Genomic DNA, 26,331 nt, shown 5'->3' with positions numbered 1-26,331 from the left:
CCCCAAACTGTCATGGTAAAATTACATTAAAAAAAAGCTTAGAATATAAACATTTCATTTTTAGTCAGATATTATTATTTTTTAAAGTGCCATTTCCATGTAAGGCACTGGCACGGGAGGGTGATCACGAGGGTCTTAGAACGATGCTAAATTGGATCGACCCGTGTCGCTGCAATTCATGGTCCACTGAAATATCTAAATCAATAGTCTACAGAATTCTGAGTGTGACACACAAACACAATAAACAACAACATACCGTCAACCATCAGTAAATATCCTTCGCCTAAAATCAGCCATGCAATGATTAACATATGGATCAAATAACTGTCATGAGGGCAAAGGTAGCACACAAGGAACAGACAGGTACATGGCACGCGCCCTGATCATTTCCTGTGCAATCGTATAACGGATAAGGAAACCTACCGTGTGTCTGTGTTCTACGGCTCGGTAGCGAACTGCTTAGAGTGTTTATTACGAGTTCGTCAATGAAAGGACAGGGCAGGTCCTAAATCCTGTTCTCCGTTTGAGACGCGTTTAAAGACGGGAGCATTGAGTGTAGCGTACCCCCCCTCTTGGTGCGTTTTGGTTCTATCTGAGTCTCTGTGTACGAGCGAGGGGTCCCATCTGGCTAATTATGTTATCGCTGTAAACCTGAGAGCTCGTGAAGGAGAGCTGGGAGAGAGTGGGGGAGGGAGCTGTCCCCTCTTCCTGGTGCTGAAATAGGATACACATGCACACCAGATTGAGTGATCTCTCCTGTATGATCTCTCTCATTCATGTTTGTTTCCAACATCAACGTTGCTCGAATTAGGGATTTAAAAAAAATGTGTTTATATTCATTAATTAATTGCCCCAAAGACATGTATTTTGTATAGAGGTAGTTGTTTTTATTTTGACCTCACGTGAGCGAATCCGTAACTGCATCCTAAACCAATAGCACGACAGAACGCATTTCTGTGAATTGAAGTGACGCGATGACGTGCACACTCCAATAGGTGTCGATATTTCACTAGTTTTACATACCTGTCAAACGATGACAAGAACATGCCAAATCATTGTTCATGATGAATGACCTTCTCATTACAAACGTTCACAAATTCCCGCCTCTTTAGTCCGAAACAACTGATGCTCATACGTTTTTTCTTTCTCCCTCTATCTTTCTCAAACAGTCCAAATGCTTTTATTTCCATAACTTCAATGACTCAGAGGGGATGAACCACCAATATCCGATTTAATATTGCATCTTGGCTTGGGACTGCTCGTCCCCTAGATAGTAGCATAATACTGAGGCTGACACAGTGGTTGTGTCTGACCTGGTACCCTGTTTACCGAGATAGTGTACCACCTTTGACCTTTGACCAGGGCAGTGGTACATGGGCACTTTTCTACCCTACGCTGTAATCTTAGTCTCTGCATCCACAGCAACATGTTGACATACAACTCATATAGACTAATGATGGTTATAAACATGTTAACATACAACTCATATAGACTAATGATGGTTATAAACATGTTAACATACAACTCATATAGACTAATGATGGTTATAAACATGTTAACATACAATACAACTCATATAGACTAATGATGGTTATAAACATGTTAACATACAACTCATATAGACTAATGATGGTTATAAACATGTTGACATACAACTCATATAGACTAATGATGGTTATAAACATGTTGACATACAACTCATATAGACTAATGATGGTTATAAACATGTTAACATACAACTCATATAGACTAATGATGGTTATAAACATGTTAACATACAACTCATATAGACTAATGATGGTTATAAACATGTTAACATAGACTAATGATGGTTATAAACAACATCATATAGACTAATGATGGTTATAAACATGTTAACATACAATACAACTCATATAGACTAATGATGGTTATAAACATGTTAACATACAACTCATATAGACTAATGATGGTTATAAACATGTTAACATACAACTCATATAGACTAATGATGGTTATAAACATGTTAACATACAACTCATATAGACTAATGATGGTTATAAACATGTTGACATACAACTCATATAGACTAATGATGGTTATAAACATGTTAACATACAATACAACTCATATAGACTAATGATGGTTATAAACATGTTAACATACAATACAACTCATATAGACTAATGATGGTTATAAACATGTTGACATACAACTCATGATGGTTATAGACTAATGATGGTTATAAACATGTTAACATGACATACAACTACAACTCATATAGACTAATGATGGTTATAAACATGTTAACATACAACTCATATAGACTAATGATGGTTATAAACATGTTGACATACAACTCATATAGACTAATGATGGTTATGGTTATAAACTAATGATGGTTGACATACAATACAACTCATATAGACTAATGATGGTTATAAACATGTTGACATACAACTCATATAGACTAATGATGGTTATAAACATGTTAACATACAATACAACTCATATAGACTAATGATGGTTATAAACATGTTGACATACAATACAACTCATATAGACTAATGATGGTTATAAACATGTTAACATACAACTCATATAGACTAATGATGGTTATAAACATGTTAACATACAATACAACTCATATAGACTAATGATGGTTATAAACATGTTGACATACAATACAACTCATATAGATGATGGTTATAAAATGATGGTTATAAACATGTTAACATACAATACAACTCATATAGACTAATGATGGTTATAAACATGTTGACATACAACTCATATAGACTAATGATGGTTATAAACATGTTAACATACAATACAACTCATATAGACTAATGATGGTTATAAACATGTTAACATACAATACAACTCATATAGACTAATGATGGTTATAAACATGATGGTTATTGACATACAATACAACTCATATAGACTAATGATGGTTATAAACATGTTTAAACAACATACAACTCATATAGACTAATGATGGTTATAAACATGTTGACATACAACTACAACTCATATAGACTAATGATGGTTATAAACATGTTGACATACAACTCATATAGACTAATGATGGTTATAAACATGTTGACATACAACTCATATAGACTAATGATGGTTATAAACATGTTAACATACAATACAACTCATATAGACTAATGATGGTTATAAACATGTTAACATACAATACAACTCATATAGACTAATGATGGTTATAAACATGTTGTTAACATACAATACAACTCATATAGACTAATGATGGTTATAAACATGTTGACATACAACTCATATAGACTAATGATGGTTATAAACATGTTAACAACATACAACTCATATAGACTAATGATGGTTATAAACATGTTAACATACAACTCATATAGACTAATGATGGTTATAAACATGTTGACTAATGATGGTTATAAACAATACAACTCATATAGACTAATGATGGTTATAAACATGTTAACATACAACTCATATAGACTAATGATGGTTATAAACATGTTGACATAAACAATACAACTCATATAGACTAATGATGGTTATAAACATGTTAACATACAATACAACTCATATAGACTAATGATGGTTATAAACATGTTGACATACAATACAACTCATATAGACTAATGATGGTTATAAACATGTTAACATACAACTCAATATAGACTAATGATGGTTATAAACATGTTGACATACAACTCATATAGACTAATGATGGTATAAACATAAACATGTTGACATAAACAATACAACTCATATAGACTAATGATGGTTATAAACATGTTAACATACAACTCATATAGACTAATGATGGTTATAAACATGTTGACATACAACTCATATAGACTAATGATGGTTATAAACATGTTGACATACAACTCATATAGACTAATGATGGTTATAAACATGTTAACATACAATACAACTCATATAGACTAATGATGGTTATAAACATGTTAACATACAACTCATATAGACTAATGATGGTTATAAACATGTTAACATACAATACAACTCATATAGACTAATGATGGTTATAAACATGTTAACATACAATACAACTCATATAGACTAATGATGGTTATAAACATGTTAACATACAATACAACTCATATAGACTAATGATGGTTATAAACATGTTAACATACAACTCATATAGACTAATGATGGTTATAAACATGTTAACATACAACTCATATAGACTAATGATGGTTATAAACATGTTAACATAAACAATACAACTCATATAGACTAATGATGGTTATAAACATGTTGACATAAACAATACAACTCATATAGACTAATGATGGTTATAAACATGTTAACATACAACTCATATAGACTAATGATGGTTATAAACATGTTGACATACAACTCATATAGACTAATGATGGTTATAAACATGTTAACATACAACAATAGACTAATGATGGTTATAAACTCATATAGACTAATGATGGTTATAAACATGTTAACATACAATACAACTCATATAGACTAATGATGGTTATAAACATGTTAACATACAATACAACTCATATAGACTAATGATGGTTATAAACATGTTAACATACAATACAACTCATATAGACTAATGATGGTTATAAACATGTTAACATACAACTCATATAGACTAATGATGGTTATAAACATGTTAACATACAATACAACTCATATAGACTAATGATGGTTATAAACATGTTAACATACAATACAACTCATATAGACTAATGATGGTTATAAACATGTTGACATACAATACAACTCATATAGACTAATGATGGTTATAAACATGTTGACATACAACTCATATAGACTAATGATGGTTATAAACATGTTAACATACAACTCATATAGACTAATGATGGTTATAAACATGTTGACATACAACTCATATAGACTAATGATGGTTATAAACATGTTAACATACAACTCATATAGACTAATGATGGTTATAAACATGTTGACATACAACTCATATAGACTAATGATGGTTATAAACATGTTGACATACAACTCATATAGACTAATAAAGGTTATAAACATGTTAACATACAACTCATATAGACTAATGATGGTTATAAACATGTTAACATACAATACAACTCATATAGACTAATGATGGTTATAAACATGTTAACATACAACTCATATAGACTAATGATGGTTATAAACATGTTAACATACAACTCATATAGACTAATGATGGTTATAAACATGTTGACATACAACTCATATAGACTAATGATGGTTATAAACATGTTGACATACAACTCATATAGACTAATGATGGTTATAAACATGTTAACATACAATACAACTCATATAGACTAATGATGGTTATAAACATGTTGACATACAATACAACTCATATAGACTAATGATGGTTATAAACATGTTAACATACAACTCATATAGACTAATGATGGTTATAAACATGTTAACATACAACTCATATAGACTAATGATGGTTATAAACATGTTGACATACAATACAACTCATATAGACTAATGATGGTTATAAACATGTTGACATACAACTCATATAGACTAATGATGGTTATAAACATGTTGACATACAACTCATATAGACTAATGATGGTTATAAACATGTTAACATACAACTCATATAGACTAATGATGGTTATAAACATGTTGACATACAACTCATATAGACTAATGATGGTTATAAACATGTTAACATACAATACAACTCATATAGACTAATGATGGTTATAAACATGTTGACATACAACTCATATAGACTAATGATGGTTATAAACATGTTAACATACAACTCATATAGACTAATGATGGTTATAAACATGTTAACATACAATACAACTCATATAGACTAATGATGGTTATAAACATGTTAACATACAATACAACTCATATAGACTAATGATGGTTATAAACATGTTGACATACAACTCATATAGACTAATGATGGTTATAAACATGTTAACATACAACTCATATAGACTAATGATGGTTATAAACATGTTAACATACAAACAACTCATATAGACTAATGATGGTTATAAACATGTTGACATAGACTAATGATGGTTATAAACATACAACTCATATAGACTAATGATGGTTATAAACATGTTGACATACAATACAACTCATATAGACTAATGATGGTTATAAACATGTTGACATACAACTCATATAGACTAATGATGGTTATAAACATGTTGACATACAATACAACTCATATAGACTAATGATGGTTATAAACATGTTAACATACAACTCATATAGACTAATGATGGTTATAAACATGTTGACATACAATACAACTCATATAGACTAATGATGGTTATAAACATGTTGACATACAACTCATATAGACTAATGATGGTTATAAACATGTTGACATACAATACAACTCATATAGACTAATGATGGTTATAAACATGTTAACATACAACTCATATAGACTAATGATGGTTATAAACATGTTGTTATAAACATACATACAACTCATATAGACTAATGATGGTTATAAACATGTTGACATACAATACAACTCATATAGACTAATGATGGTTATAAACATGTTAACATACATACAACTCAATATAGACTAATGATGGTTATAAACATGTTTGACATACAACTCATATAGACTAATGATGGTTATAAACATGTTAACATACAACTCATATAGACTAATGATGGTTATAAACATGTTGACATACAATACAACTCATATAGACTAATGATGGTTATAAACATGTTGACATACAACTCATATAGACTAATGATGGTTATAAACATGTTAACATACAACTCATATAGACTAATGATGGTTATAAACATGTTAACATACAATACAACATACAATATAGACTAATGATGGTTATAAACATGTTAACATACAACTCATATAGACTAATGATGGTTATAAACATGTTGACATACAACTCATATAGACTAATGATGGTTATAAACATGTTAGACATACACATACAACTCATATAGACTAATGATGGTTATAAACATGTTAACATACAATACAACTCATATAGACTAATGATGGTTATAAACATGTTAACATAAACAATACAACTCATATAGACTAATGATGGTTATAAACATGTTAACATACTAATGATGGTTATAAACATACTCATATAGACTAATGATGGTTATAAACTCATATAGACTAATGATGGTTATAAACATGTTAACATACAACTCATATAGACTAATGATGGTTATAAACATGTTGACATACAACTCATATAGACTAATGATGGTTATAAACATGTTAACATACAATACAACTCATATAGACTAATGATGGTTATAAACATGTTAACATACAATACAACTCATATAGACTAATGATGGTTATAAACATGTTAACATACAATACAACTCATATAGACTAATGATGGTTATAAACATGTTAACATACATACAACTCATATAGACTAATGATGGTTATAAACATGTTAACATACAATACAACTCATATAGACTAATGATGGTTATAAACATGTTAACATACAATACAACTCATATAGACTAATGATGGTTATAAACATGTTAACATACAACTCATATAGACTAATGATGGTTATAAACATGTTAGACATACATGTTAAATACAACTCATATAGACTAATGATGGTTATAAACATGTTAACATACAATACAACTCATATAGACTAATGATGGTTATAAACATGTTAACATACAATACAACTCATATAGACTAATGATGGTTATAAACATGTTAACATACAACTCATATAGACTAATGATGGTTATAAACATGTTAACATACAATACAACTCATATAGACTAATGATAACAATTATAAACTAATGTTAAACATGTTAACATACAATACAACTCATATAGACTAATGATGGTTATAAACATGTTAACATACAATACAACTACAACTCATATAGACTAATGATGGTTATAAACATGTTAACATACAATACAACTCATATAGACTAATGATGGTTATAAACATGTTAACATACAATACAACTATAGACTAATGATGGTTATAAACATGTTAACATACAACATATAGAATGATGGTTATAAACATGTTAACATACAATACAACTCATATAGACTAATGATGGTTATAAACATGTTAACATACAATACAACTCATATAGACTAATGATGGTTATAAACATGTTAACATACATACAACTCATATAGACTAATGATGGTTATAAACATGTTAACATACAATACAACTCATATAGACTAATGATGGTTATAAACATGTTAATGATGGTTATAAACATGTTAACATACAACTCATATAGACTAATGATGGTTATAAACATGTTAACATACAATACAACTCATATAGACTAATGATGGTTATAAACATGTTGACATACAACTCATATAGACTGATGGTTATAAACATGTTAACATACAATACAACTCATATAGACTAATGATGGTTATAAACATGTTAACATACAATACAACTCATATAGACTAATGATGGTTATAAACATGTTATAAACTAATGATGTATAAACAACATACAACTCATATAGACTAATGATGGTTATAAACATGTTGACATACAATACAACTAATGATGGTTATAAACATGTTAACATACAACTAGATGATGGTTATAAACATGTTAGACATATAAACAACTCATATAGACTAATGATGGTTATAAACATGTTTAACATACTAATGATGGTTATAAACATGTTAACATACAATATAGACTAATGATGGTTATAAACATGTTAACATACAATACAACTCATATAGACTAATGATGGTTATAAACATGTTGACATACAACTCATATAGACTAATGATGGTTATAAACATGTTAACATACACATACAACTCATATAGACTAATGATGGTTATAAACATGTTAACATACAATACAACTCATATAGACTAATGATGGTTATAAACATGTTAACATATAGACTAATGATGGTTATAAACAACATACAACTCATATAGACTAATGATGGTTATAAACATGTTAACATACAACTCATATAGACTAATGATGGTTATAAACATGTTAACATACAATACAACTCATATAGACTAATGATGTTATAAACATGTTAACATAAACATAGTGATGGTTATAAACATACAACTCATATAGACTAATGATGGTTATAAACATGTTAACATACAACTCATATAGACTAATGATGGTTATAAACATGTTGACATACAACTCATATAGACTAATGATGGTTATAAACATGTTAACATACAACTCATATAGACTAATGATGGTTATAAACATGTTAACATACAACTCATATAGACTAATGATGGTTATAAACATGTTGACATACAACTCATATAGACTAATGATGGTTATAAACATGTTAACATACAACTCATATAGACTAATGATGGTTATAAACATGTTAACATACAACTCATATAGACTAATGATGGTTATAAACATGTTAACATACAACTCATATAGACTAATGATGGTTATAAACATGTTGACATACAACTCATATAGACTAATGATGGTTATAAACATGTTAACATACAATACAACTCATATAGACTAATGATGGTTATAAACATGTTAACATACAACTCATATAGACTAATGATGGTTATAAACATGTTGACATACAACTCATATAGACTAATGATGGTTATAAACATGTTAACATACAATACAACTCATATAGACTAATGATGGTTATAAACATGTTAACATACAACTCATATAGACTAATGATGGTTATAAACATGTTAACATACAATACAACTCATATAGACTAATGATGGTTATAAACATGTTAACATACAACTCATATAGACTAATGATGGTTATAAACATGTTAACATACAACTCATATAGGCTTATGGTTATTATCTGTACCAAAGGGAACTCATCAGAGTAGCCAACGATAGATAAGAGGAAACAACCCATTCTGCCTTTTTCGAGCACAGATGGAACAGCTCTGTCAAAGCTGAATGACTACAGTTGGCTGAATAAAGTCCACAATAGACAACATAAGAATTTCAGTGAATTTAGTGCAACTTAAAAAATATATATAATGTCAACATCCTGTCTCTATAAACTGTGACGAATGTCAGAAACAGGACAAAATCCACACTGGATGCTTAGATATGCTGTATGAAAGAAATGGGGGTAGCGTTAAGTGTGGAGGCGGAGGGATTGAAGGTGAATATTCCTGGCGTTTGTGACGACCACCGTTCAGACACGGTGGTGAAACAGAGGAGACACTGTCAGTCCTTTTTTGAATTTTGAGTCAGAGACTCTACCAGACAAAGTCATGTTAGTATCTCAGTTTTCCTGCTAAAGCTTTTGTGCAGAATCAACCGCGCTGTTTCAGGTGCAACGTTGATGGTCATGTTGCAGTCGTGAGTAGGAGGGAGATTCCAAGATGTGGGGAGTGTGCAGGAGGGCATGGGACAGAGGATTGTGTCGTTTTGGTGGATACAGTTGTGTGTGTCAACTGTAGGGGTGTCCATGTTGCTGGGGATCAGAAATGTCCGGTGAGAGAGGTGCAGGTTGAGGTGTCTAGATTCAGAGTAGTGCAGAAGGTGTCGTATGCTGAGGCAGGGAAGATAGCAGAGGAGGATGGGTCAAGGATCCTGAGAGGATCCTGAGAGGAGTACATCTGTGCCAGTCTAACAGTTTTAACTTTACGTCCGTCCCCTCACCCATACCCGGGCGCGAACCAGGGACCCTCTGCACACATCAACAACAGTCACCCACGAAGCATTGTTACCCATCGCTCCACAAAACGCGGCCCTTGCAGAGCAAGGGGAACTACTACTTCAAGGTCTCAGAGCAAGTGACGTAACCGATTGAAACGCTATTTAGCGCGCACCGCTAACTAAGCTAGCCGTTTCACATCCGTTACACCAGCACAGAGGGATAGACCAACGAGTGATATATGCTTCAGTAAGGTTGGCTTCTTAGCGTTCATAGCAATGGTTATCAACTGTACCACAGAAAAGGAATGTAAATCACAGCAAATAGATGTTGTGGTGGCAGCTGCAGAGAAGTATTTGGGTATACGATATTTGACTCTTTTGTTTTCCCCTTTTGCATCACAAAGTACAATGGATTTATATTATAGTCCAGTTGGGGCCGATAGTGCAACATATTGGATGCCAACCGCCGTTAAACTCCAAAGAAGAAGAAGCTAAACGCCATATCCGGCATATCGCCAGTCCGTCTGAAATTACAGTCCGCCTCATTATCTTCAGCAGCGTGTGTAGCAGCTAACTTCATGTTAGCACCGAACCTGTTGAAATTCACTTTCCGAACTTCAGTGTTTACTAGTGTTTATAGAAATATACCGGTCAGGGACAGTATACCAGTTGCAGAAAGAAGATACATGTCACACCAACCCAAGCGACTCTGCACAGAAAACATGTCTGGTAAAAGAATCGGAACACATAACGGGACATTTCATTGTGATGAAGTGCTAGCCTGTTTCTTCCTTCACCAGCTCCCGGAGTACAAGGTGCATAACATCTATTTGTTCCTATTTTGCAGGAAACTATATGGTTAATATTAATGCACGATTCAACGTTTCTTCCACCCCGGCAAAGACAAGAGTTCGCGAGCAAGTTAACGTTAGTATATTCTAAAGCCAGCAAGTTAACGTTAGTATATTCTAAAGCCAGCTAGTTAACGTTAGTATATTCTAAAGCCAGCTAGCTACTGTACTTATGGCATAAACTCAGCCAGGTCAGCATTGCATAACGCCCCAAATGCATAACGTTGAAACAGATTGAATTTCATTAAACCACATGGTCCGCCCTCGCCACGATAAGACGCTGAATATTCGTGGGTGCATTCTTTTTAGCTCGCCGGTTCGGGGCCGGTGCACCGTGCACGCTCAGATAGAACGATTGCACAGCACCTAATGTATTGGACATTAATAATATTTTAGACATTTCTGCTGAATTTCATATTTTTTTCAGGATGCTGAGATCGTCAGAACTCGGGACCCTGCAGAGCTCGCCAAGTGTGACATCGTGGTGGATGTGGGAGGAGAGTTTGACCCCAAGAAGCATCTCTATGACCATCATCAGAGGTACAGTGGAACTAGCCCTTGGTCATGACTCTGTTCCATTGCGTTACACACAAATCATTGGACGAAGGCGTCTTCTTTACGGGGGAGTTTATTTAAATTAATGTTTTATTTAACTAGGCAAGTCAGTTAGGAACATATTCTTATTTACAATGACGGCCTACCAGGGAACAGTGGGTTAACTGCCTTGTTCAGGGGCAGAAAGACAGACTTTTACTTTGTCAGCTCTGGAATTCGATCCAGCAACCTTTCGGTTACTGGCCCAACACTCTAACCACTAGGCTACCTCTCCCAGTCCCGGCTACCTGCCCCAGTCCCGGCTACCTGCCCCAGCCCCGGCTACCCGCCCCAGCCCCGGCTACCTGCCCCGGCTACCCGCCCCAGGCCCGGCTACCTTCCCCGACTACCTGCCCCAGCCTCGGCTACCTTCCCCGGCTACCTGCCCCAGCCTCGGCTACCTTCCCCGGCTACCTGCCCCAGCCTCGGCTACCGGCCCCGGCTACCTGCCCCAGTCCCGGATACCTGCCCCGGCTACCTGCCCCGGCTACCTGCCCCAGTCCCGGCTACCTGCCCCGGCTACCTGCCCCAGTCCCGGCTACCTGCCCCGGCTACCTGCCCCAGCCCCGGCTACCCGCCCCCAGGCCCGGCTACCTGCCCCGGCTACCCGCCCCAGGCCCGGCTACCTTCCCGACTACCTGCCCCAGCCTCGGCTACCTTCCCGGCTACCTGCCCCAGCCTCGGCTACCTTCCCCGGCTACCTGCCCCAGCCTCGGCTACCGGCCCCGGCTACCTGCCCCAGTCCCGGATACCTGCCCCGGCTACCTGCCCCGGCTACCTGCCCCAGTCCCGGCTACCTGCCCCGGCTACCTGCCCCAGTCCCGGCTACCTGCCCCGGCTACCTGCCCCAGTCCTGGCTACCTGCCCCGGCTACCTGCCCCGGCTACCTGCCCCGGCTACCTGCCCCAGTCCCGGCTACCTGCCCCAGTCCTGGCTACCTGCCCCAGTCCCGGCTACCTGCCCCAGTCCTGGCTACCTGCCCCAGTCCTGGCTACCTGCCCCGGCTACCTGCCCCAGTCCCGGCTACCTGCCCCTGCCCCTGCCCCGGCTACCTGCCCCAGTCCTGGCTACCTGCCCCGGCTACCTGCCCCAATCCCGGCTACCTGCCCCGGCTACCTGCCCCGGCTACCTGCCCCAGTCCCGGCTACCTGCCCCAGTCCTGGCTACCTGCCCCAGTCCCGGCTACCTGCCCCAGTCCTGGCTACCTGCCCCAGTCCCGGCTACCTGCCCCGGCTACCTGCCCCAGTCCCGGCTACCTGCCCCGGCTACCTGCCCCAGTCCCGGCTACCTGCCCCGGCTACCTGCCTCGGCGCTTGTTTATGTTTATGAAAGAAGAACGCCACACCTGTGTGTAACGGAAAACCGCAGTCAGAAAAGGGTTGTCAGTGAAAAAATACTGTCGACTGCAACTGAGATAAAACCGGTTAAAACTGTAAGTTTGTATTTTACGTTTGAAATGATTTTGATATGAAAGTAAAGAGCTTTTTGTTTCTAGAACCGTATCGCAATTTGACAATGGATTCACGTTTCGATGGAGTATTTGGATATTTTGTCTGCCATTGCCAGTCTACCTCCTCAAAGAACATTGTGTCCTTGGCCTTACTGAGGAGTAACGGAAGGCTCCAGTATTACATACCGACTGATACCAACCACAAGCTGTAGTCTTAGAGCAACATGATTGCAGAGATGTGAATTTATAGAAGGCACACTGACATCGCATATAAGAGAGAAATCATGTATTTTTTATGTGGCTAAATCTTGTCATCACATTAATGATTTATCAGTCAATTACCTGTCTGTCTACTGATTGGTGTGGAAATGCCAGAGGTTTCTCCCCCCAGCAGGTAGGAGAGAGAACTAAGCTTCTCCATCATTCTCCCCCCTCCTCCTTTCCCTCCCTCCCTCCCCGCCTCCCTCCCCCGCCTCCCCTCCCTCCCTTCCCTCCCTCCCCGCCTCCCTCCCCGCCTCCCCCTCCCTCCCTTCCCTCCCTCCCCGCCTCCCCCCGCCCCTCCCTCCCTTCCCGCCTCCTCCTTCCCTCCCTTCCCAACATAGCAACGGGTAACAACATGGCAACAACATAGCAACGGGTAACAACATGGCAACAACATAGCAACGGGTAACAACATGGCAACAACATAGCAACGGGTAACAACATGGCAACAACATAGCAACGGGTAACAACATGGCAACAACATAGCAACGGGTAACAACATGGCAACAACATAGCAACGGGTAACAACATGGCAACAACATAGCAACGGGTAACAACATGGCAGCAACAACACCAAGCTTCATATACAACTCTGTTACGTTCAGTAGGTCACATGATTATGTAACTTTTGGACAGAAATATATTTGTGTCAGACTGACAGACTGACAGATGATTGACGGCTCCACTGTGTCCTTCTCTTTTTGTCCATATTTAACTGCCATCTCTGTATAATTGATGCAGGGATTCCGTTGCTAGTTATCGACCGTGTGCCACACAGCATGCCACTCCAGTATCTGACGCTTGGTGCTCAGCGGGCAGCGGGGCTAGAAGTGGCACTAATGGCACCCTATTCCCTATATAGTGCACAACTTTAGACCAGAGCCGTATTCCCTATATAGTACACTACTTTAGACCAGAGCCCTATTCCCTATATAGTGCACTACTTTAGACCAGAGCCCTATTCCCCATATAGTGCACTACTTTAGACCAGAGCCCTATTCCCTATATAGTGCACTACTTTAGACCAGAGCCCATAGTGCTAAGGGCCCATAGTGCACTGTAGGGAATAGGGTGCCATTTGTCACGTTATCGTTGTCTCAATTAAGCCAGAATTAAATGACCACTGCAGGCCCCCCTGTTGTGAGGCACTCATCTCCTCACACGCTCAGTAGACACCTCCCTGGGTATAGTTGATTGACATTATCAACTGAATGACATTATCAACTGATTAGCATTATCAACTGATTAGCATTATCAACTGGCCTACTAGAAAATGAAAGGCAACACTTGTGTAGAGACACATCACTGAAAGCCAAGGAGTGTTCATTTATTTTGGTGTTTTGAATTTTGACTGAATTGTTTTTTATTTATTTACACTGAGCCTTAGCTGAAAGCACTGTCTTCCTCTTGGTAGCCACCTTAGCTGAAAGCACTGTCTTGCTCTAGGTAGCCAGCTTAGCTGAAAGCACTGTCTTCCTCTAGGTAGCCAGCTTAGCTGAAAGCACTGTCTTGCTCTAGGTAGCCAGCTTAGCTGAAAGCACTGTCTTGCTCTAGGTAGCCAGCTTAGCTGAAAGCACTGTCTTGCTCTAGGTAGCCAGTTTAGCTGAAAGCACTGTCTTGCTCTAGGTAGCCAGCTTAGCTGAAAGCACTGTCTTGCTCTAGGTAGCCAGCTTAGCTGAAAGCACTGTCTTGCTCTAGGTAGCCAGCTTAGCTGAAAGCACTGTCTTGCTCTAGGTAGCCAGCTTAGCTGAAAGCACTGTCTTGCTCTAGGTAGCCAGCTTAGCTGAAAGCACTGTCTTGCTCTAGGTAGCCAGCTTAGCTGAAAGCACTGTCTTGCTCTAGGTAGCCAGCTTAGCTGAAAGCACTGTCTTGCTCTAGGTAGCCAGCTTAGCTGAAAGCACTGTCTTGCTCTAGGTAGCCAGCTTAGCTGAAAGCACTGTCTTGCTCTAGGTAGCCAGCTTAGCTGAAAGCACTGTCTTGTTCTTGGTAGCCACCTTAGCTGAAAGCACTGTCTTGCTCTTGGTAGCCAGCTTAGCTGAAAGCACTGTCTTGCTCTTGGTAGCCACCTTAGCTGAAAGCACTGTCTTGCTCTTGGTAGCCACCTTAGCTGAAAGCACTGTCTTGCTCTAGGTAGCCAGCTTAGCTGAAAGCACTGTCTTGCTCTTGGTAGCCACCTTAGCTGAAAGCACTGTCTTGCTCTAGGTAGCCACCTTAGCTGAAAGCACTGTCTTGCTCTAGGTAGCCACCTTAGCTGAAAGCACTGTCTTGTTCTAGGTAGCCACCTTAGCTGAAAGCACTGTCTTGCTCTTGGTAGCCAGCTTAGCTGAAAGCACTGTCTTGCTCTTGGTAGCCACCTTAGCTGAAAGCACTGTCTTGCTCTAGGTAGCCACCTTAGCTGAAAGCACTGTCTTGCTCTAGGTAGCCACCTTAGCTGAAAGCACTGTCTTGCTCTAGGTAGCCACCTTAGCTGAAAGCACTGTCTTGCTCTTGGTAGCCACCTTAGCTGAAAGCACTGTCTTGCTCTTGGTAGCCACCTTAGCTGAAAGCACTGTCTTGCTCTTGGTAGCCACCTTAGCTGAAAGCACTGTCTTGCTCTTGGTAGCCAGTTTAGCTGAAAGCACTGTCTTGCTCTTGGTAGCCAGTTTAGCTGAAAGCACTGTCTTGCTCTTGGTAGCCAGCTTAGCTGAAAGCACTGTCTTGCTCTTGGTAGCCAGCTTAGCTGAAAGCACTGTCTTGCTCTTGGTAGCCAGCTTAGCTGAAAGCACTGTCTTGCTCTTGGTAGCCAGCTTAGCTGAAAGCACTGTCTTGCTCTTGGTAGCCAGCTTAGCTGAAAGCACTGTCTTGCTCTTGATAGCCAGCTTAGCTGAAAGCACTGTCTTGCTCTTGGTAGCCAGCTTAGCTGAAAGCACTGTCTTGCTCTTGGTAGCCAGCTTAGCTGAAAGCACTGTCTTGCTCTTGGTAGCCAGCTTAGCTGAAAGCACTGTCTTGCTCTTGGTAGCCAGCTTAGCTGAAAGCACTGTCTTGCTCTTGGTAGCCAGCTTAGCTGAAAGCACTGTATTGCTCTTGGTAGCCAGCCGCGGGCGTCCAGAGTCCCTGGATCGTCCTGATTTCATCTGTGTGTTCTGTTGTTCCTGTTCTGATCAGTCTGTATTGACAAGACTCTAGAGTCGTATTATCAATCTAATCTGTTGATCTCATTTTTATGTCTCTTTTAAATTACCCACATTGATTTTAAATAGTCTATTAAGCTATTTTTTTTGGAAGAAGCAGAAGGATGCTTCCTCGGTTGATAACACATTTAGGCTACCTCTAGTTAATCTACCTCTAGTTAATGTACCTCTAGTTAATCTACCTCTAGTTAATGTACCTCTAGTTAATCTACCTCTAGTTAATGTACCTCTACCTCTAGTTAATGTACCTCTAGTTAATCTACCTCTAGTTAATGTACCTCTAGTTAATGTACCTCTAGTTAATGTACCTCTACCTCTAGTTAATGTACCTCTAGTTAATCTACCTCTAGTTAATGTACCTCTACCTCTAGTTAATATACCTCTAGTTAATGTACCTCTACCTCTAGTTAATCTACCTCTAGTTAATGTACCTCTACCTCTAGTTAATGTACCTCTAGTTAATGTACCTCTAGTTAATGTACCTCTACCTCTAGTTAATGTACCTCTAGTTCTAGTTAATGTACCTCTAGTTAATGTACCTCTAGTTAATGTACCTCTAGTTCTAGTTAATGTACCTCTAGTTAATGTACCTCTAGTTAATGTACCTCTAGTTCTAGTTAATGTACCTCTAGTTAATGTTACGCGAACATAAACTCTGATAAGATCAGTAAAAAAAAAAAAAAAATGCCATTTAGCTGACGCTTTTATCCAAAGCGACTTACAGTCATGTGTGCATACATTCTATGTATGGGTGGTCCCGGGAATCGAACCCACTACCCTGGCGTTACAAGCGCTATGCTCTACCAACTGAGCCACAGAGAGCCACAGTACAATCACCAACAGCAAAACTATTTAACAAGTAGACTACTGCGTTACGTTTTAAATGACACTAATTCATTTGTCATGGATGGAACGGATAGAATCATTTTCCTGACGTTCACCACCTGATAAACTGATACTGTTTTCAATGAGCACCCAGACAGTTTTTAAAGACCGAGGTCACATCCTGCCGTTATCCTCCAGACAGTTTTTAAAGACCGAGGTCACATCCTGCCGTTATCCTCCAGACAGTTTTTAAAGACCGAGGTCACATCCTGCCGTTATCCTCCAGACAGTTTTTAAAGACCGAGGTCACATCCTGCCGTTATCCTCCAGACAGTTTTTAAAGACCGAGGTCGCATCCTGCCGTTATCCTCCAGACAGTTTTTAAAGACCGAGGTCACATCCTGCCGTTATCCTCCAGACAGTTTTTAAAGACCGAGGTCACATCCTGCCGTTATCCTCCAGACAGTTTTTAAAGACCGAGGTCACATCCTGCCGTTATCCTCCAGACAGTTTTTAAAGACCGAGGTCACATCCTGCCGTTATCCTCCAGACAGTTTTTAAAGACCGAGGTCACATCCTGCCGTTATCCTCCAGACAGTTTTTAAAGACCGAGGTCACATCCTGCCGTTATCCTCCAGACAGTTTTTAAAGACCGAGGTCACATCCTGCCGTTATCCTCCAGACAGTTTTTAAAGACCGAGGTCACATCCTGCCGTTATCCTCCAGACAGTTTTTAAAGACCGAGGTCACATCCTGCCGTTATCCTCCAGACAGTTTTTAAAGACCGAGGTCACATCCTGCCGTTATCCTCCAGACAGTTTTTAAAGACCGAGGTCACATCCTGCCGTTATCCTCCAGACAGTTTTTAAAGACCGAGGTCACATCCTGCCGTTATCCTCCAGACAGTTTTTAAAGACCGAGGTCACATCCTGCCGTTATCCTCCAGACAGTTTTTAAAGACCGAGGTCACATCCTGCCGTTATCCTCCAGACAGTTTTTAAAGACCGAGGTCACATCCTGCCGTTATCCTCCAGACAGTTTTTAAAGACCGAGGTCGCATCCTGCCGTTATCCTCCAGACAGTTTTTAAAGACCGAGGTCGCATCCTGCCGTTCACCACCTGATACTGTTTTCAATGCCCACTCAGCTAGTCTTTAAAGACAGACATCACATCCTGCTGTTTTCCTCCAGCCAGTCTTTAAAGACAGACATCACATCCTGCTGTTTTCCTCCAGCCAGTCTTTAAAGACAGACATCACATCCTGCCATTATCCTCCAGCCAGTCTTTAAAGACAGACATCACACCCTGCTGTTATTCTGCTGAAACCAAGAATGGTTGTGTTAGAGGAGACTCGCCTCAAGCCAAATAAACACTTGTCTGTCTTATATAAAGTTGGACAATAAAGCTTTAGAGTTTAGATAAGTCTTTGTAAATGATGGGCGATCTGCTTTAGAATAGAATAAAGCTTTAGAATTTGAACGAGACAGAGTGAGTGATAGGTGGGTGTGCTGCTCTCTGTTCATGACGTTTAGGGGCACATTCAGCAGCCTGTGTTCAGGACGTTTAGGGGCACATTCAGCAGCCCGTGTTCAGGATGTTTAGGGGCACATTCAGCAGCCTGTGTTCAGGACGTTTAGGGGCACATTCAGCAGCCTGTGTTCAGGACGTTTAGGGGCACATTCAGCAGCCCGTGTTCAGGACGCTTAGGGGCACATTCAGCAGCCTGTGTTCAGGACGTTTAGGGGCACATTCAGCAGCCTGTGTTCAGGACGTTTAGGGGCACATTCAGCAGCCCGTGTTCAGGACGTTTAGGGGCACATTCAGCAGCCCGTGTTCAGGACGTTTAGGGGCACATTCAGCAGCCTGTGTTCAGGACGTTTAGGGGCACATTCAGCAGCCCGTGTTCAGGACGTTTAGGGGCACATCAGCAGCCCGTGTTCAGGACGTTTAGGGGCACATTCAGCAGCCCGTGTTCAGGACGTTTAGGGGCATATTCAGCAGCCCGTGTTCAGGACGTTTAGGGGCACATTCAGCAGCCTGTGTTCAGGACGTTTAGGGGCACATTCAGCAGCCCGTGTTCAGGACGTTTAGGGGCACATTCAGCAGCCCGTGTTCAGGACGTTTAGGGGCACATCAGCAGCCTGTGTTCAGGACGTTTAGGGGCACATTCAGCAGCCCGTGTTCAGGACGTTTAGGGGCACATCAGCAGCCTGTGTTCAGGACATTTAGGGGCACATTCAGCAGCCCGTGTTCAGGACGTTTAGGGGCACATTCAGCAGCCTGTGTTCAGGACGTTTAGGGGCACATCAGCAGCCTGTGTTCAGGACGTTTAGGGGCACATTCAGCAGCCCGTGTTCAGGACGTTTAGGGGCACATTCCGCAGCCTGTGTTCAGGACGTTTAGGGGCACATTCCGCAGCCTGTGTTCAGGACGTTTAGGGGCACATCAGCAGCCTGTGTTCAGGACATTTAGGGGCACATTCAGCAGCCCGTGTTCAGGACGTTTAGGGGCACATTCAGCAGCCTGTGTTCAGGACGTTTAGGGGCACATTCAGCAGCCTGTGTTCAGGACGTTTCTGATGGTCCATTAACATGGGATTAGTATAATCCTAGAGGTGGTAGATTATGCATGGAAAGGGGAGGGGGATATTTCTACAAGATAGAGACATAACATATTCATGTGTGCTGCTCTCTGCTTATCCAGGACCTTCTCTGAGACGTTCCACAGCCTGTGTCCAGAGAAGCCCTGGGTGACCAAGTTGAGCTCGGCCGGTTTGGTCTACCTTCATTTTGGCCGGAGGGTCCTGTCTCAGCTCACCTCCCTGAAGGAAGGAGACAGACAGCTGGAGGTGCTCTATGATAAGGTGAGACTGACGGGTGTGGGGGGGGGGGCTCCATCCCTATTGATAACCTCTCTGCCATGTTCTGTTCTCTGTAGCTGTATGAGAACTAGGTGGATGTAACGTTCTCTGTTCTCTGTTTGAGAACTAGGTGGATGTAACGTTCTCAGTATGAGAACTAGGTGGATGTAACGTTCTCTGTTCTCTGTATGAGAACTAGGTGGATGTAACGTTCTCTGTATGAGAACTAGGTGGATGCAACGTTCTCTGTTCTCTGTAGCTGAATGAGAACTAGGTGGATGTAACGTTCTCTGTTCTGTGAATGAGAACTAGGTGGATGTAATGTTCTCTGTTTGAGAACTAGGTGGATGTAACGTTCTCAGTATGAGAACTAGGTGGATGTAACGTTCTCTGTTCTCTGTATGAGAACTAGGTGGATGTAACGTTCTCTGTATGAGAACTAGGTGGATGCAACGTTCTCTGTTCTCTGTAGCTGAATGAGAACTAGGTGGATGTAACGTTCTCTGTATGAGAACTAGGTGGATGTAACATTCTCTGTTCTCTGAATGAGAACTAGGTGGATGTAATGTTCTCTGTTCTGTGAATGAGAACTAGGTGGATGTAATGTTCTCTGTTCTCTGTTTGAGAACTAGGTGGATGTAATGTTCTCTGTTCTCTGTATGAGAACTAGGTGGATGTAACGTTCTCTGTTCTCTGAATGAGAACTAGGTGGATGTAATGTTCTCTGTTCTCTGAATGAGAACTAGGTGGATGTAACGTTCTCTGTTCTCTGAATGAGAACTAGGTGGATGTAATGTTCTCTGTTCTCTGAATGAGAACTAGGTGGATGTAATGTTCTCTGTTCTCTGAATGAGAACTAGGTGGATGTAATGTTCTCTGTTCTCTGTATGAGAACTAGGTGGATGTAATGTTCTCTGTTCTCTGTATGAGAACTAGGTGGATGTAATGTTCTCTGTTCTCTGTATGAGAACTAGGTGGATGTAACGTTCTCTGTTCTCTCTGTAGCTGTATGAGAACTTGGTGGAGGAGGTGGATGCTGTGGACAACGGGATCTCCCAGTATGATGGAGAGGCTCGCTACGCTGTCTCTACCACTCTCAGTGCCCGCGTCGGACACCTTAACCCACGCTGGAACAGCAAGAGCCAGGACACCGAGGTCAGTCAATGTGCGGCGTACCGTGTGTGTGGAAATATAACCTATTAAAAGGGCTGAAAGTCCAGGCTTTAGTGTGTGTGTGTGTGTGTGTGTGTGTGTGTGTGTGTGTGTGTGTGTGTGTGTGTGTGTGTGTGTGTGTGTGTGTGTGTGTGTGTGTGTGTGTGTGTGTGTGTGTGTGTGTGTCAGGTCACACACACGACTATTAATATAGCCCCCCCGTTAACACTTTGTTGTGGCGTCAACCCGGCGCCAGACAAGCTCAGAGATGTCCAGATTTGAGCTCTGCCAGTGTTTCTGAATAACTGTAAGGCCTTACCAGGCGGTCTGGTTGAATGAATCTCTTCTTCCTGAGTCGATACTTCTGAATCTGACAGGGGGAAACGTACCTTCTCGGTATACCACCACCCAGCTTCTCATTTAGAAACAGCCTATGTGGTATGAATAAAACTCAGAAGTATTTATTATACCGTCTAAATCGACTACAGAGGGAAAAGAGGATCATTTTGGTCAATGTCAGTCTCGTCCAAAACTGAATCACAACGTAGATGACGGTTGGGTTTGTTTTGTTAGGTTCTAATTCTCGGAGTAATAAACTCCACGGACATTATGAAAGCTTAACCAAGTTAATTCTCCCAGAGGATCAATACATTCAGACAAAACATGTTTCCACCAACACAGTATATATACTCCAGTTTAGATGCTCTCCTCCTTCTCTCCAACCCTTTAGATCTGTTATGGTTCGACAGGAAGAGGAAGTGATAGGGTTAAACCATTCCTCCTCCCTTAAGGTGACCTGACCTGACCTCAACCCCCTTGATGCCTAATCCAAAGCTCTCTCCCCTTATCAATGCCTGCCACATGTGATCCCTTCCCTGCACTCAATATTTCTATAGGATACCTGACATAATGTAAAGGTTATACATTACCCTCTCTCCCTCAGTGACATATCCTGACATAATGTAAAGGTTATACATTACCCTCTCTCCCTCAGTGACATATCCTGACATAATGTAAAGGTTATACATTACCCTCTCTCCCTCAGTGACATATCCTGACATAATGTAAAGGTTATACATTACCCTCTCTCCCTCAGTGACATATCCTGACATAATGTAAAGGTTATACATTACCCTCTCTCCCTCAGTGACATATCCTGACATAATGTAAAGGTTATACATTACCCTCTCTCCCTCAGTGACATGTCCTGACATAATGTTATACATTACCCTCTCTCCCTCAGTGACATATCCTGACATAATGTAAAGGTTATACATTACCCTCTCTCCCTCAGTGACATATCCTGACATAATGTAAAGGTTATACATTACCCTCTCTCCCTCAGTGACATATCCTGACATAATGTGAAGGTTATACATTACCCTCTCTCCCTCAGTGACATATCCTGACATAATGTAAAGGTTATACATTACCCTCTCTCCCTCAGTGACATATCCTGACATAATGTTATACATTACCCTCTCCCTCAGTGACATATCCTGACATAATGTAAAGGTTATACATTACCCTCTCTCCCTCAGTGACATATTACCATTACCCTCTCTCCTCAGTGACATATCCTGACATAATGTAAAGGTTATACATTACCCTCTCTCCCCAGTGACATATCCTGTGTTATACATTACCCTCTCTCCTCAGTGACATATCCTGACATAATGTAAAGGTTATACATTACCCTCTCTCCCTCAGTGACATATCCTGACATAATGTAAAGGTTATACATTACCCTCTCTCCCTCAGTGACATATCCTGACATAATGTAAAGGTTATACATTACCCTCTCTCCCTCAGTGACATATCCTGACATAATGTAAAGGTTATACATTACCCTCTCTCCCTCAGTGACATATCCTGACATAATGTAAAGGTTATACATTACCCTCTCTCCCTCAGTGACATATCCTGACATAATGTAAAGGTTATACATTACCCTCTCTCCCTCAGTGACATATCCTGACATAATGTAAAAAGGTTATACATTACCCTCTCTCCCTCAGTGACATATCCTGACATAATGTGAAGGTTATACATTACCCTCTCTCCCTCAGTGACATATCCTGACATAATGTAAAGGTTATACATTACCCTCTCTCCCTCAGTGACATATCCTGACATAATGTAAAGGTTATACATTACCCTCTCTCCCTCAGTGACATATCCTGACATAATGTAAAGGTTATACATTACCCTCTCTCCCTCAGTGACATATCCTGACATAATGTAAACGTTATACATTACCCTCTCTCCCTCAGTGACATATCCTGACATAATGTAAACGTTATACATTACCCTCTCTCCCTCAGTGACATATCCTGACATAATGTAAATGTTATACATTCCCCTCTCTCCCTCAGTGACATATCCTGACATAATGTAAAGGTTATACATTACCCTCTCTCCCTCAGTGACATATCCTGACATAATGTAAAGGTTATACATTACCCTCTCTCCCTCAGTGACATATCCTGACATAATGTAAAGGTTATACATTACCCTCTCTCCCTCAGTGACATATCCTGACATAATGTAAAGGTTATACATTACCCTCTCTCCCTCAGTGACATATCCTGACATAATGTAATGGTTATACATTACCCTCTCTCCCTCAGTGACATATCCTGACATAATGTTATACATTACCCTCTCTCCCTCAGTGACATATCCTGACATAATGTAAAGGTTATACATTGCCCTCTCTCCCTCAGTGACATATCCTGACATAATGTTATACATTACCCTCTCTCCCTCAGTGACATATCCTGACATAATGTAAAGGTTATACATTACCCTCTCTCCCTCAGTGACATATCCTGACATAATGTAAAGGTTATACATTACCCTCTCTCCCTCAGTGACATATCCTGACATAATGTAAAGGTTATACATTGCCCTCTCTCCCTCAGTGACATATCCTGACATAATGTAAAGGTTATACATTACCCTCTCTCCCTCAGTGACATATCCTGACATAATGTAAAGGTTATACATTACCCTCTCTCCCTCAGTGACATATCCTGACATAATGTAAAGGTTATACATTACCCTCTCTCCCTCAGTGACATATCCTGACATAATGTAAAGGTTATACATTACCCTCTCTCCCTCAGTGACATATCCTGACATAATGTAAAGGTTATACATTACCCTCTCTCCCTCAGTGACATATCCTGACATAATGTAATGGTTATACATTACCCTCTCTCCCTCAGTGACATATCCTGACATAATGTAAAGGTTATACATTACCCTCTCTCCCTCAGTGGCATATCCTGACATAATGTAATGGTTATACATTACCCTCTCTCCCTCAGTGACATATCCTGACATAATGTTACCCTCTCTCCTCAGTGACATATCCTGACATAATGTAAAGGTTATACATTACCCTCTCTCCCTCAGTGACATATCCTGACATAATGTTATACATTACCCTCTCTCCCTCAGTGACATATCCTGACATAATGTGAAGGTTATACATTACCCTCTCTCCCTCAGTGACATATCCTGACATAATGTGAAGGTTATACATTACCCTCTCTCCCTCAGTGACATATCCTGACATAATGTAACAGCAGCTAGCATTTCTTAAGGAACCAAATCTAAAACTAGGACAAATCAGGAAGTGCAGTCGCCTTTTAAACTCTGTACAACGATTGGACAAGTGGGAATAAACTCTTATCGTCTGGCTCAGATGGGGAATGGGGAGGGCAGAGGGGGAATAAACTCTTATCGTCTGTCTCAGCTGGGGAATGGGGAGGGCAGAGGGGGAATAAACTCTTATCGTCTGTCTCAGATGGGGAATGGGGAGGGCAGAGGGGGAATAAACTCTTATCGTCTGTCTCAGATGGGGAATGGGGAGGGCAGAGGGGGAATAAACTCTTATCGTCTGTCTCAGATGGGGAATGGGGAGGGCAGAGGGGAATAAACTCTTATCGTCTGTCTCAGCTGGGGAATGGGGAGGGCAGAGGGGGATAAACTCTTATCGTCTGTCTCAGATGGGGAATGGGGAGGGCAGAGGGGGATAAACTCTTATCGTCTGTCTCAGATGGGGAGGGCAGAGGGGGAATAAACTCTTATCGTCTGGCTCAGCTGGGGAATGGGGAGGGCAGAGGGGGAATAAACTCTTATCGTCTGGCTCAGCTGGGGAATGGGGAGGGCAGAGGGGGATAAACTCTTATCGTCTGTCTCAGCTGGGGAATGGGGAGGGCAGAGGGGGAATAAACTCTTATCATCTGGCTCAGATGGGGAATGGGGAGGGCAGAGGGGGAATAAACTCTTATCGTCTGGCTCAGATGGGGAATGGGGAGGGCAGAGGGGGAATAAACTCTTATCGTCTGGCTCAGATGGGGAATGGGGAGGGCAGAGGGGGAATAAACTCTTATCGTCTGGCTCAGATGGGGAATGGGGAGGGCAGAGGGGGAATAAACTCTTATCGTCTGG

At 40.3% G+C, this 26,331-nt stretch overlaps 2 protein-coding genes and 1 long non-coding RNA gene across 9 annotated transcripts in view; 2 read left to right on the top strand and 1 right to left on the bottom strand.

The window, feature by feature from the left end:
- The window catches only part of LOC118380936 (mitogen-activated protein kinase kinase kinase 12-like), a 109,732-nt gene extending 109,176 nt beyond the window's left edge, over nucleotides 1-556 (bottom strand). Inside the window, exon 1 of the mRNA XM_052526404.1 lies at nucleotides 424-556. The gene's annotated coding sequence lies outside the window, so the exon portion shown is untranslated. The remainder of the gene's footprint in view (nucleotides 1-423) is intronic.
- A 10,658-nt stretch (nucleotides 557-11,214) lies between these two features.
- The window catches only part of myg1 (myg1 exonuclease), a 35,480-nt gene continuing 20,363 nt past the window's right edge, over nucleotides 11,215-26,331 (top strand). The window contains exons 1-4 of the mRNA XM_052526401.1: nucleotides 11,215-11,522; nucleotides 11,986-12,098; nucleotides 20,562-20,721; nucleotides 21,724-21,873. Of these exons, the coding sequence (XP_052382361.1) occupies nucleotides 11,286-11,522; nucleotides 11,986-12,098; nucleotides 20,562-20,721; nucleotides 21,724-21,873 (660 nt within the window). The 5' untranslated portion in view covers nucleotides 11,215-11,285. The remainder of the gene's footprint in view (nucleotides 11,523-11,985; nucleotides 12,099-20,561; nucleotides 20,722-21,723; nucleotides 21,874-26,331) is intronic.
- LOC127932080 (uncharacterized) lies at nucleotides 22,008-25,454 on the top strand. Of its 7 annotated transcripts, none has more exons than XR_008143966.1 (6): nucleotides 22,008-23,042; nucleotides 23,241-23,291; nucleotides 23,555-23,809; nucleotides 23,914-24,066; nucleotides 24,271-24,768; nucleotides 24,820-25,454. It is a non-coding gene; the product is annotated as an uncharacterized LOC127932080 (long non-coding RNA). The 7 variants fall into 7 exon arrangements; XR_008143967.1 differs by lacking the exon at nucleotides 22,008-23,042 and adding an exon at nucleotides 23,053-23,189; XR_008143963.1 differs by lacking the exon at nucleotides 23,241-23,291.

This window comes from Oncorhynchus keta, chromosome 10, assembly GCF_023373465.1.
Source record: "Oncorhynchus keta strain PuntledgeMale-10-30-2019 chromosome 10, Oket_V2, whole genome shotgun sequence".
NCBI classification, from domain to species: domain Eukaryota; kingdom Metazoa; phylum Chordata; class Actinopteri; order Salmoniformes; family Salmonidae; genus Oncorhynchus; species Oncorhynchus keta.
Note: the sequence above shows the minus strand (reverse complement) of the source record. Positions and strands in the feature narration are given on the sequence as shown.